Consider the following 13,642-nt stretch of genomic DNA (forward strand, 5'->3'; position numbering starts at 1 on the left):
TTCCCCGTAGCTAGGAAAGGTCTATCCAGTATGATAAGAACTTCGTAGTCCACCTCGCAGTCCAAGATCACAAAATCAGCTGGCAAGATAAATTTGTCCACCCGGACAAGCACATCATCAATAATACCTAAGGGTCTCTTCATCGATCTATCCGCCATTTGTAACCTCATGAAAGTCGGCCGAGATTGCCCAATACCCAAAGTTTTGAAAACTGAGTAGGGCATCAAATTGATACTAGCTCCCAAATCACATAGAGCCTTGGCAAAGTACGCACTCCCAATGGTGCAAGGAATGGTGAAAGCACTGGGATCTTCAAGCTTCGGGGCCATTGAATGCACTATAGCACTAACTTAGTGAGTCATCTTTATAGTTTCACAATCCATGGAACGCTTCTTTGTGACCAAGTCTTTCATGAATTTTGCATAGCCTGACATTTGTTCAAGAGCCTCTACCAGAAGGACATTAATGGACAAGCTCTTCATCATGTCAATGAACTTCTTAAATTGATTATCATTTTTCTGCTTCGCAAGACTTTGAGGATAAGGTGGAGGTGGCTTTGGCAAATGAGCCTTGGCTTTTGGCACAATCGGCTCCGACATGTCAATTATGTGTTCCCTAGACGGGTTCACATCATTTTGAGTTTCCACCTCGACATCTTGAATATCAATCCTCACTTCGTTGTTCACATTTTCATCAACCACATCTTCAACTACCAAAGGGACTTCATCCTCTTGCAACTCAACATCATCATCTAAGATTTGCTTTTTTTGGAGGCATTCACATCACCGCCTCTCCCACTTCTCGTTATTACCACCATGACATGATTGTTTCCACCCTTCGGGTTCACTACCGTATCACTTGGTAGAGTACCCTTAGGGCGAGTATTTAAAGACTATGAGATTTGGCCTAACTGTACCTCTAAATTTCTAATAGAGGTATTGTGGGAAGCCAATTATGCATCCGAATCCGCATTCTTCTTCTTCATCTATTCGAACATCATTTCAATTCTACTCATATCACTGCCAGAAGAACTAGGACCTTGAGATAGAAATAGGGGTGGATTGTTCGGTTGTTGGTACATTGGGGGCCTTTGAAAGCCTTGCCCCCGGTTTCTTTGGTTTCCATTGTTCCATCCACCTTGATTGTTATTGACACCCCAATTGTTGTTATTACCATTCCAATTCCCTTGGTTGCCTTGATTGTTGTTCTGATTGCCCCAGTTGTTGTTTTGGTTGTTGTTCCCCTAATTACCATTGTTTTGTTGTTGATTGCCCCAATTACCTTGAGGTCTCCACTGTTGTTGGTTAGAAGAGTTGCCCTGTTGGCCTTGATAGTTGTTTACATATTGAACCTCTTCACTTTTGTCATCATAACCATAATTTTAAAATCCATCACAATCATCATCAAATTGCTAAGAATTCCATTGGTTTTGTTGCCTTCTTTTCCTTCTCTTATTGACAAGCATATTGACATCCTCCTTGGCATTCACTTGGCGAGGGTTTTGGACTTGTTGCAACTGTGCCTCAGCCAATTGGTTCATAGTAGTTGTCAACTCCGCTATAACTTGCTCATGGTCATGCAATTCCTTGTGCAAATGAGTAACCGTGGGGTCACCCCGGGGCATATTTGCTCTACTTTGCCATACAGAAGAAGTGCCAGCCATCTCATCAAGTATATCACATGCCTCATCATACGACAGCTTCATAAAGTTGCCCCCAGCTAGTTGGTTCAATATGAATTGGTTTGTGGTGTTAATACTCCGGTAGAAGGTTTGTTGGATCATAGCCTCAAGTCATATCATTGTTGGGGCATTCCTTCACCATCGTTCTATAACGCTCCCAAATCTCATACAAAGGTTCTGTGGGATCTTGCTTGAAAGCCAATATCTCATCACGCAATGCCGCCATATGTCCCGACAAGAAAAATTTAGCAATGAATTTATACGCCAACTCATCCCAAGTTGTAATGGAATGGTTGGGAAGTCTCTCGAGCCAATCTAATGCCTTCCCTCGAAGTGAGAATGGGAAGAATCTCAACCTAAGAGCATCCTCGGACACATTCGTCTGCTTGCTCCCTCAGTATGTATCCACGAACCCCTTGAGATGTTTGTAGGCATTTTGATTTGCAGCGCCCATGAAATACCCATGCTGCTCAAGTAAGGTCAACATCACATTGGTTATCTGAAAATTGCCCGCCCGAATTCGGGGTGGGACAATAGCACTCACATAACCCTGGTTCGGAAGTATTCTGAGAGCCACTCTTGGAGGTGGCGGAGGAGGGTCTGGAATATTTTCATTGGGATTAGCATTGGCATTGCGACCTCTATGTTGTCCTTGAGGTACAAGAGGCACCTCATCATCTCCGACATCATCTACCTTCTCCCCCGCAATCACATTTCCAAGAGGGTCATTAGCATTATTCGCTGCCATTTAGTACCTGAGTTGTGACACAAACAAGTTAGTAACAAAGAAGGAAAGAAGAACAATATACAAAACTAACTAAATAGATAGCCAAAACCGTTAGCTCCCCGGCAACGACGCCAAAAAGTGACTGCGGCCTACTCCGCACTACTATTGAGTAGCGAGAGAGGGTCGGAGCATCTTTTACCCGATTTAGGGTCGGGATCGATTTCCACAGAGAGCTAGAATTTGGAATCAAGTATCTATCTAGTTTAGGATTGCGTATGTGTTCCAAATTACACTTCTAATCATTTTTGGGATTTTTGTTTTACTTCTACTATTATCAACTACAAATGGTAAATGCAACTAGATTAAGCTAAGAGTTAATCTAAAAAGGGTTGTTCAAATAGTTTAAAAGGCACTAGGGTAATGACTTTCACCTAGGTGGTTAATTGACGGGTAATTGAATCTAAAACACGATTGACATAATTGGGGAGTATGATATAACCGTTGCACGATATTACCCACTCAACACCTCTCGGTGATTCGAGTGATTTTGCCCGAATTGACTTTCTCAAGACCAATTGGGTATGCAAATTTGCACAAGAAACTAGGGTTCAAGTCAGGTATTACTCTCTTGAGGTTTAAACCTTTAATTGAGGCTATCAGTCTCTTGAGTACGCCCCAATTCCTTGTTGGACCAATTTCAGAGACTTAAGCTCTCTTTCTCAAGAAGATCCCTAGTCAACTAAACACAAACTAGTATTTGTAACCACTAATTCAGCAATTAACCATGAAATTGGCCCAAATATCAAACACCCATAATCAATCTAGCCCTAAAATACAAGACCCATCAATTACCCATACTAGGGTTGAGCCATAACCCTAGCTTATGGGTCTAGCTACTCATAATTAAAGAAGAAAAGCAAGAAATAGATGAAGAACAACTCATATTAATTAATCACTAAGGTAAATAACAAGATTCAATGATGAAAAGTAGATAAAATTGCCCAAAATGGCTAAGAAAGTCGAACCCACGAGCGCAACTACGTTACAAAAACTATCTAATACCCTAAAAATGGGAAAAGAAGCTATTTATACTAAGCTGAAAATTCTGGACAAAAATGCCTCTGCAGGGTTTGTGCGGACCGCACAAAATGGTGTGCGGCCGCACTAGGACTCTGAACTTAAAAATATAGCTCTCTAAACTTGGGCAGTGCGGACCGCACATAATGGACTGCATCCGCATAGGCTTCTAGTGCGGTCTGCATAAAATGGACCGCAGACCGCATAGGCTTCAATCCTCAAATCTGGCACCTCTCTTATCTTGGGTTCTGCTGACCGCACTAAATCGAGTGTGGCCGCATTGCCTTCAGTGCGGACCGCATAAAACCTAGTGCGTCCGCATTGCATCTTTGCCTGGAAATCAACCTCTCTGAATCTCCTAGTGCGGACCGCACAGAATGGTGTGCGGCCGCACTGGGCCTGCATTGCCTGAGCTTGTCTTGTCTTTGGCACCTGTGCAAGTTTTACTCCTTTTGAGTTGATCTTTGACATCTTATCACTTTGTTGATTAAACCTGCAATCAAGCACAACTTGTGAGCCTTTTAGGACTATTCTATACAAATTTCTAATCAAAACTTAAGCAAGAAGGAGTATAAAATGTATTAAAATCCCTAGTTATCAATCCCCTACTTCATTAAGAAGTTTTTGAAAGTAAGTCTGCCATCTCCTCTTAATCTGGGAATCTTCCATCAATACTCTACCATCGTCATCCATGATGCATCTCACTTGGTCTATATCTCGAGCTTTCCTCCCTCTCAGCTTGGCCAGCCTAAATAACTTCTTCCCACCGCCTTTTCCCCCTAGTTCCTAGTACATACGACCATAAGCGGCAGTCTTAGCCTCTGTGACCACCAGCTTCGCTTCCTTCCGAACTAAATCTGAAAAAAAGAATCTGATTATGGTTTGGTTTAATCCGGTTTGGTATTAGGTAAAGAAACCCGACCATAATTGGTTTGGTTTGGTTTTAACCAAACCAACCCGACATTACATGTATACAAGTTTTAAAAATATTTTATCCTGAAATATATTTATTATAATATACTTTATACATATTTTTTATAGTTTTCATTTTTAACATATTATTTCAAACTTGGACTTAAAAAATTTTAATGGTCAAATATATTTGATAGCCCATAAAAGTTAGTAACCCGAATAAAGCCAAAAGCAAAAGCAAAAGCAAAATCGATAATAATGCTAACAATAAAAATTCAATTCAATATTAAGAATGACAATGATATTGGATATCTATCTCTTTAGTTTTGCATTGGTTTAGATAGTGAAAATGCATAACTTATTTTTTATAGTTTAGTCATGTAATTAATATTTAGTACTTATTAGTCATGCTAAAATACTTATTTTAATTTAGCATGATTTAGTATTTTTAAATTATGTTCATTTTCATTATAGCTTATTAAGAAATATTTGTTTTATGCGATTTTATTATCTTTATTGTTGCATATTTTAGTACAATATTGTGGATTCATCTCACATTATTTTATGTTATTTTCTTGGATAATATTTTATATAGTTTTATCTTATTAGGACCAAAAATATATTTGGAGCACAAGTTATATGTTTTGTGCTATGAAGATTTCACCGAAAAAATACGAAAATCCCAACAACTGAAAAATCCAAGAAAAATCGAGATTGAAAAATCCGACTTTTATTAGTTTGGTTTGGTTTGGTTTGGTTTATAGATTTAAAAATCTGACACAATTGGTTTGGTTTGGTAATTGAAAAAACCCGAACTATTCTGACTTATGTACTCCGTTATATAAAAATGTTCTCTCTTTGAACAGTTTAAGCATTAATTTAATATGAACTGGACAAATAGAGATCCTGAGTTCAAGTACAACAACAATAAAAATAAAATTCAGTATAATCTCACAAGTGGATCTTAAGAACGTAATGTGTAGAGACTGTTTCCAGATTATATGTGAGCTAGATTATTTGATAAGACTTGAACTCATACCAGCCGCACTAATAATATTCTTGTATTCTCTTATTTTTTGTTCTATATTATTACATGTTGTTTCATTTTAAGTCTTATCAAATAATCAAGCTCACACGTGTAATCTAGTGTCGAAGATATAATTAATTTTATAAAATAATGATCTCTCTAGATTTCTCATAGATGAAATGATTACAGTATTCAACAACAATCACAGAAATAAAATGGTTACTCGCTAAAGTTAACGTTACAAGAAACAAATTATGTATACTAAAATGGTCCAAAACACAAAATACTTGGGAATTCAACTCTTATTATTATGGAGATTAAAAGAAGAAAAAATAGAGGAAATTGCAGAGAAGAAGAATGCTATCAGAAGAAGACTGGCAGCTGCAGAGGTAATTCCATAACCTGTTGTTGCTCCAGTGGCTAGTAGGTGGGAAGAAACCTGCACCCAAATCAAAATTACAAAATAACGCGTTATCTGCAAAAGTTTATGTTCAGTGTACTGACAGTTTGGAGAATTTCTACGATCAGGTTAAGTTTACTTCTTCATGTCAAATCCTATATATATACTTTGATGTGACGTACTCTCAAACTAACATAAAAATACTACTATTTCTTAATATTTTCATTCATCATTAATCATATCATATAATATACAAGTCATTAAAATATCAAATTTCGTACCCACTCAAATAATGTCACTGTGGTACTATAAAGTATTATGAAGATACAATACAAGATTTTATTTCATCTTATTAATTCCAGTATTTATTGTTCATATATTCAGAGTTTCACAAAAGATCAAAGTATGTTAACGTACCTTATCACCATAAAATTCAAAGTGAGCCAAGACATCTCCACAAATGTTTTGGCCAGAGATCAAATGAAATATTGTCAAGGCAGTTTGTAGGAATGTGTACATTAATCCAATCACAATTGCAGAGAATGTGTAACTGCAAATTTAATTTACAACCACCAAAAAATTCTAACGAGAATTATTCTTGTTTCGATGAAGTTTTGTATATACATAATAAATAAAAGAAAAAGGTGCACGATATGCTCCTATGCACGTGGTCCTAGAAAGATTTGGACCATATAGAGTCTATTGCTGCACGTAATATTTTACTTTATATTTATACAGTGGCTGCTTGAACCCGTGACCGCTGGGTTTTGTATATATAAATAAAGGTCATTAGTTAACAAAACTTACCGATAAGCAGAAATTTGATTAAAATCTTCAGTTGTGGCGAGGACGATGAGTGATATGAGTAGGAAAAAAAATGTGAGGATTCTTGCAGTTAACATAAACAACGGTTTAATCGCCATGGATGATAATGGTTTGTGAATCTCAAAAACTTACTCTAACAAGAAGTTTTTTCTTTATATTAAGTTTCTTCTATCCACTGGTCAAAACGACAAATCTAACTTTCCAACTTGTTTTTTTTACCAGATCAAAGTAATCAACGTAAGCTTCAAGTATCATAATTACTTATGCGACAAAGTTTTGCTTGATCAGCTAAAAACCCGAAATAAAAAGTTAAACAAGAATACAAAAAAAAAGTTCTTTGTTTTCTAGATAAATGGCAGGTTTTCGCTCCTTTCATATTTTAGTGCAGATTGTAAATTGCTAAGACTAATAATCCTCCAGGTGTATTTGATCGACTCTTTTTCAAGTCAATCATCAAAGAATTATTTAACAAAAATGTTTAACCAAACAATGAAATTTTAGTCAAAGCTAGAATTTAGAAGAACACGGGTTACTGATAATCAAAAGAATGTATAAAAGGAAGTAATTTAGGTAGCAAGAGAGAAATCAAAAGAAAAACAAGTAAACCAAAGTTTATTCCAATAGTGTTTCGTGTCCTTACAATTGATCAGATATCTCCCTTTTATAGATATCTTGGAGATATAAGTTTTGTCCAAATCATAATGAGGCTATTCTGAGTAATTAAAGACATTGAATGCTACGTTACATAATCATTACATTCAATACAAATTCTCTAACGTATTCCACATTTAATGCCTATTAAATGCCGTATCTGCACTCTTTTCTATTGTCAGATTCATTCCTTTTGATTCTCGGACATAAATAACTTAGATAGGTACGGGCGCTGAGTTATTTGAATAACTGCCCGTGCCTCTTCCTTTGCCATTTGCTCGTATCTGTTGCAACTCGTGTCTCTTGGCTACTTGTAATTCTTTGACCATTTGACTAGTCTACGTGTCTCGACACGTCACCTTTATATTTAAATACAATTTTTTCCAATACAGATAGTCCTCCCCCACTTTCCATTTATTCATCAGTTGAATATTTGGGAAGTGGATTTCATTAAAAGAGAATTTTTGTCACTATTAATGTTATGACAAAATTGACGCTTCAATTGTCGCTTCCATTTAATTCTCCGTACACGTGTCATTTTTCCATTGGTTCTGCAGTTTTGCAGCCCTTTTCAAGAACGGCTCCACTATTCACGAAGTGCTAGTTATCATTATTATGGTCCTTCCATCACTGAACTTTTACCTTTGGCGGTTGCTTCCTTGTCTTTTACCACATAAAACTTATTGAACACTTAATTCCTCAAATCTCAGTTCACTTCTTCCTCACATTATTCTTCTTCGTCATGTCTTCACCAAACCCTAACCCTAGGAGAGTTCCCATTGTTGATACCTTCCCTAATGCCCCCATTAGGCATAGAAATGGAGGTAGGCTTCGTAGCTTAGGGTCTACTCATGGTGATGGTTCGTCTATACCTTCTCCTAGTTATGGTCCTTCTTCTAGGGGTAAAGAACCTTCTGAATCATTACGTGAGCCTTTAGTAAAGGAGATAGTCCCTACATAACTATCTTTTTACCATGATAGGGAATCTCTTAGAAACCAGGTTTCCACTTTAGATCGTGCTGATGCTTACCCTACTCAAATTACAGAAGTTTTGACTCCTGTAGTTCGCAAAGACTGCCATTGGAGTAATGATTTTCCCATTATTATCCCTAATCCAACTCAGAGATTACTTCTTACTTGACTGGGTTCTCTTTTGTTTATGCACACCCTTTCACTTTAGGGTTCAAACCATCTATTGACCCAGTCATTCTTGAATTTTGTCATTTCTTTAATGTCTGTTTGGGTCAAATTGGCCCAATCATATGGAGGGTTATTGCCTGTTTGAGGCATTTAACCAATATGGCTGACGTTTCCTTTACTTTCCCTTACCTGATTCATCTTTACTCCCCTAAGCTTTTCCGTAATGGCGTTTTTACCCTAGTGGCCAGGAGTAAGAGGGTTTTGGTGAGCCCTGAAGATGACAAGGACCGTGGCTAGTATGCCCGGTTTGTTACTGCCCCCACTGTTGGCTTTGTGGGTGAGGATAACGTTCCCTTCCCTGAGAAGTGGAATTTTGCACGTAAGTCTTTTATCCTTCTCGTGACTTTTTTCTTCAAGTTTATCAACTTCTCTAATTTTGCCCCTTTTTAGCAACCATGGGAGTTATGGAGGATATTCCCAATTTCCGTGGTTGGGTAGATAAATTGCTGAAGACCGCACCAATAGATGGTAGGTCTTGGAGAACACTTTCTAACCGTTACGGTTGGAAAGTAAAAACTCATGGTAAGAGTTTTTATTTCATCTTTCATGCATTATATTTCTTTATTTATCTAACTCCCATCCTTCTTTTTATCAGGATTTGTTATTCGAGGAGTTATTGCTATAGCAGTTGCGGCCTATCGTGTCTCTTCGGGAACCCGTACTCCTTCGGGGTCCTGTATCTCTTTAGAAAGAGCCCGAGAAATAGTCTTGGGTTCTTCTTCTGCGAAAAGGAAAGCTGTTGAAGATAAAGACTCTGAAGAAGAGGAAGATGGGGGTTCCTTAGTGACGAGGTCACGAGCTAGGAGACACATCGTCTCTGATGACGAAGCTGAAGTTTCCCCTTGTCTTTCTGTTTCTCTTACCGAACTTGTTGAAACCCCAGTAATAATTCCTAACGGTGACGTCACTCCTCATGATACCCGTGAGTCTATTGATCAACTTTTCATCAGTGGTTTTGGTAGTGGAAGTTTAGGTCCTATTTTAGATGAAATACCCTTATCTTCTTTTTCAACTCCCGTGCCTGTGATTCCTTCCTTACCAGCCCCAGCTGTTTCTGTTCCTTCTTCTACTGTTTTCACTTCTTCTACCGCTCCTCCTTTGACAATTCCCCCTCTTATCGTTCATCATACGGAAGTGGGCTCTTCAAGTAGAAGTGTCGCTATGAGGAGGGTAACTATTGAAGTTCCTGCTGATAGTAGCCTTTTGAGGAAGTCAGGTCAGGCAAATGTATGATTGGAGCCTTTAATTGGCCCAATTGAAAAAGCAAAGCTGGAGAGCCATAGTTCCTTGACTCTAATGAATGATATCGTGCATGCCACTTTGAAGGTATTTTCCTTCTCTCCCTTCTTTACCTTGTAAATATTTTTTATCTTTGGGATTCTTATTTCCCTTCCTATTTTTAGGCCAATCTTATCGACACAGAAATGATGAATAAAATCCCTCTCTTGGAGAAGGTAGCATGTGATTCAGCGAAGATAGCACGTGATTCTCAGTTGGAGGCGATCAATTGGAAGGAACAATTTAAGAGTGCACAAATTGATATGAAAGATTTACAAGAGAGCAAGAGTACCTTAGAGAAGCAGGTGCGGTCTTTAACTTCAAAGTTAGCGGTTGTAAAAGCTTCTTCAAGCCAAGCAGAAAAAGAAAAAGAACGTCTCGAATCCTCCTTCTCAGAGCAACTATCTAAGGCCAGTGAAGAGAACAGAGAGTTGAAGGCTCTTTTGAGTCAAAAAGAAGTTTACGCTGGGGAGCTCGTGCAAAGCTTAACTCAAGCACAAGAAGGCCTTCAAGTCTCTGCTGATAAGGTGAGTGCTTTAGAGAGCTCCCACGCCTCTCTTCAAGCTTCTTATAACTCCGCCTTGGCTGAAAATGAAGAGCTAAAGAATGAGATTGCTGATTGGGAAAAGGATTATGAGATCCTTGAAGAAAAATCTGTTGTTGAGGTAAGTTGGGCATTTTTGAATTCACGTCGTGATACCCTAATTGAAGCTAGCCAAGAAAACTTCAACCTGGAGTTGGAGTTAGCTAAGATTAATGAAACCATTGAAAAAGCTCAGCAAACTCAAGACTTCCCTTCTCTCGTGGTTGAAGCTCCCGTGAATGTTGAAGCTGATACGAGTATCCCAACTCTTTCAAGCCCAATTGAGCCTGTTGCTGCAAGCCAAGTTGAAATCGCATCTGTTGATGCACCTGCCCAAATTGAGCCCGCTGCTATTGATGCTCCTACTTCAGTTCCACAAACTTCTCAGTGACCAGTTTTAATCATTTGAATGATTTTGTTTTTGTTTTTATTTTGGAAAATTGTAATCAAACCCTTAGCTTCATTTGAGGGTTGGTTTTGGAAACGCAAGTCCCCAAGTTTTTATGGGGCAATTTGTATAAACAATTTCATAGTTTTATGACTAAGTTCGTACTTAGTCTTCAGTTTTTAAGTATTAAGAAGTTTTTCATGTTATTTTCTTAAACTTCTGTCTGCTTTATTCTTGCCTTTATTTTTAAGGACTTATAGAATAATTTGCATTTTTGTTCTTCGAAAATGCTTCTGTTAATCTCGTGACTAACTAATTTAAACATGAGTTTTATAAAAGAGGACCCTTTTATATTTCGACACTTAATGAAGAAGACGTCTCAACTTCATAATGGTGTTATCATACGATAAAAGAAATAGGGAACACATGTTTCCTTGAAATAACTTTGACAAGTTTTGAATAATACTTTACATGTATTTGAATTACATCTATAACTTTCTCGTAACTGTTTTTCTTGTAACAGATTTTTACAAAAGAAGAATAATAGACACGGGGTTTTTCCTTATAACCCGTTTTAGTACATAGCCTTTACCCTAACTATAGTGAGGTTTTTCTTTGGCCTTAGCTCGTGGCTCCATCTCGTGACTTTGTGACTTTTACTCTGCACTTGACTCTTTTAGGTTTGATTTTTCCTCATTCTTCTTTGCCTTCTTTATACACATGTCTATGCATATTATGTAGTCCCCCAAGTGTTTGAGTGTTGAAGTATGAAGCCTCGAGCACTTGATAGTTTCTCTCATTTGGTCCTTTTCCTGAAAAGGAAAAACATACAGGACTCGGAGGTGCGATTATAGATGAAGACTGCTTAACCCATTTGAATTTCTATCAGAATAATTGTAACCCTAGGCCAGGAATTTTAGATTATTCTGTGTGCCTTACAGGTCGTGACTCATCATTTAGTGCAGGTTAGCTTTTTGCCTATCATCTAAAATCATTAGTAAAATTTTAATAATTCAAAAATTAAATTTAAAATGGTGATACTTGACCGTGGGTATTCCTTAGAAATAGTATCTGTTCAAATGAACAACATTCCAATGTGAATGTAGTATCTTGCCATCCATTGTCTCCAGTTCATATGCTCCCTTTCCTGCAATATCACGAACTCTATAGGGTCATTCCCATGTTGGACTTAATTTACCCGCATTAGTTGCCTTTGTAGATTGAAAAACCTTTTTAAGCACGAAATCCCCCACTTTGAAGAATCTAAGGCGTGTTTTTCGGTTGTAATATCGTTCTATGACTTGCTTTTATGTTTCCATTCTTATTAATGCAACTTTTATCCTCCCCTCGAGTAAATCTAGATTGACCCACATCTCCTCGTCATTAGATTCTTGTGTCGCCTGTGTGAACCGTGTACTTGGTTCCCCTATCTCAACTGGAATTAAAGCCTCAGCTCCATAAACCAATGAAAACGATGTTTCTTCTGTACTTGTTTTTGCAGTTGTGCGATATGCCCATAAAACTCCAGGTAACACTTCAGTCCAGTTACTTTTGATTCCTCTAATCGTTTCTTTAAATTATTAATAATAACCTTGTTCGTTGATTCTACTTGCCCATTACCCACCGGATGATAAGGTGTTGACATAATCCTTTTAATTTGCCAACTTTGAAAGAATTCCGTGATTTGAGCTTCAATAAATTGAGGGCCATTATCACACACGATCTCCTTTGGTACACCGAATCAGCATATGATATTCCGCCAAATAAAATATTTGACTTCCTTTCTCGCACCTGTTTAAATGCTCATGCCTCCACCCATTTAGTAAAATAACCAGTGAGTACGAGCAGAAACTTTACCTGTCCTTTTGCTTGTGGTAATGGACCCACGATATCCATTCCCCATTCATAAATGGCCATGGCGCAATGACCAGATGTAATAACTCTGCATGTATATGCATATTGTTACCGTACCTTTGACATTTATCACATTTGGCCACGAAACTTTCTGCTTCTTCTTCCATTTTAGGCCAGTAATAACCTGCCCTAATTAAGGTTCTTACCAATGACCTTCCTCCTGCGTGATTCCCACAATGTCCCTCGTGTATTTCTTTCATTACATACTCCGTTTGTGAAGGTCTGAGGCATCTTGCTAAGGGACCATCGAACATTTTACGATATAAATTGCCTTGCTTTAAGCAGTACCGAGCAGCCTTCTTTCGAAGCGCATGAGATTTTTTCTTATCATCATGGACGGTACCATACTGCAAAAAAGCAATAATCTCGTTCCTCCAATCCCAAGTTAAATTATTAAAATTTACCTCATTCTTATCAGGATCGAGAACTGAATGAAATAAATGTATAACTGAGGCATTTACATCGCTTGCCACATCAGCTGCAGATGCGAGATTAGCTAGGGCGTCCGCTTCAACATTTTCATCCCTTGGTATTTGTATAACTTTCCAGGTTTGAAATTGCTTTATCAATTCACGTACCTTTTCTAAGTATTGTTGCATCTTTGCTTCCCTAGCTGTATAAGTTCCCAACATTTGATTAACCACGAGTTGCGAATCACTCTTGATTATAATTTGATTTATGCCAAGCTCTCATGCCAATTCTAGACCTGCAATCACAGCCTCATGCTCCGCTTCATTGTTAGTTATGGAGTGACATTTAATAGCTTGTCGAATGGTTTCACCCGTAGGTGGTACCAAGACAATCCCTAAACCTGCATCTTTTACATTAGATGAGCCATCAGTGAATAAAATCCAAGTTCCCGGGTTAGCTCCATTGAATACCTGTAATTCTTTTTCTGCTTCTAATTGCATCCCCTGGCAAAAATCAGCTAACACTTGTGATTTTATAGCAGTTCTAGGTTGGTATGTGATTTCGTATT

At 37.9% G+C, this 13,642-nt stretch overlaps 1 protein-coding gene across 1 annotated transcript; it reads right to left on the bottom strand.

Moving 5' to 3' along the window:
* Window positions 1-5,635: 5,635 nt before the first annotated feature.
* LOC104213887 (CASP-like protein 4D1) lies at window positions 5,636-6,756 on the bottom strand. The gene is made up of 3 exons (XM_009763445.2): window positions 6,632-6,756; window positions 6,242-6,374; window positions 5,636-5,863 (listed from the first exon to the last, which is right to left on the bottom strand). The coding sequence occupies exons 1-3, from the start codon at window positions 6,745-6,747 to the stop codon at window positions 5,720-5,722; spliced, it is 393 nt and encodes a 130-aa protein (XP_009761747.1). The 5' UTR covers window positions 6,748-6,756; the 3' UTR covers window positions 5,636-5,719.
* Window positions 6,757-13,642: the final 6,886 nt, after the last annotated feature.

Source organism: Nicotiana sylvestris, chromosome 5, assembly GCF_000393655.2.
Source record: "Nicotiana sylvestris chromosome 5, ASM39365v2, whole genome shotgun sequence".
Taxonomy (NCBI): Eukaryota; Viridiplantae; Streptophyta; class Magnoliopsida; order Solanales; family Solanaceae; genus Nicotiana; species Nicotiana sylvestris.

Coding starts and splice junctions, on each gene's coding strand:
- LOC104213887 (XM_009763445.2), bottom strand. CDS start 6,747: ATGGCGATTAAACCGTTGTTTATGTTAACTGCAAGAATCCTCACATTT. Junction 6,375..6,631: donor AATCAAATTTCTGCTTATCG/GTAAGTTTTGTT, acceptor TTAAATTTGCAG/TTACACATTCTCTGCAATTG. Junction 5,864..6,241: donor TTGAATTTTATGGTGATAAG/GTACGTTAACAT, acceptor ATTTGGGTGCAG/GTTTCTTCCCACCTACTAGC.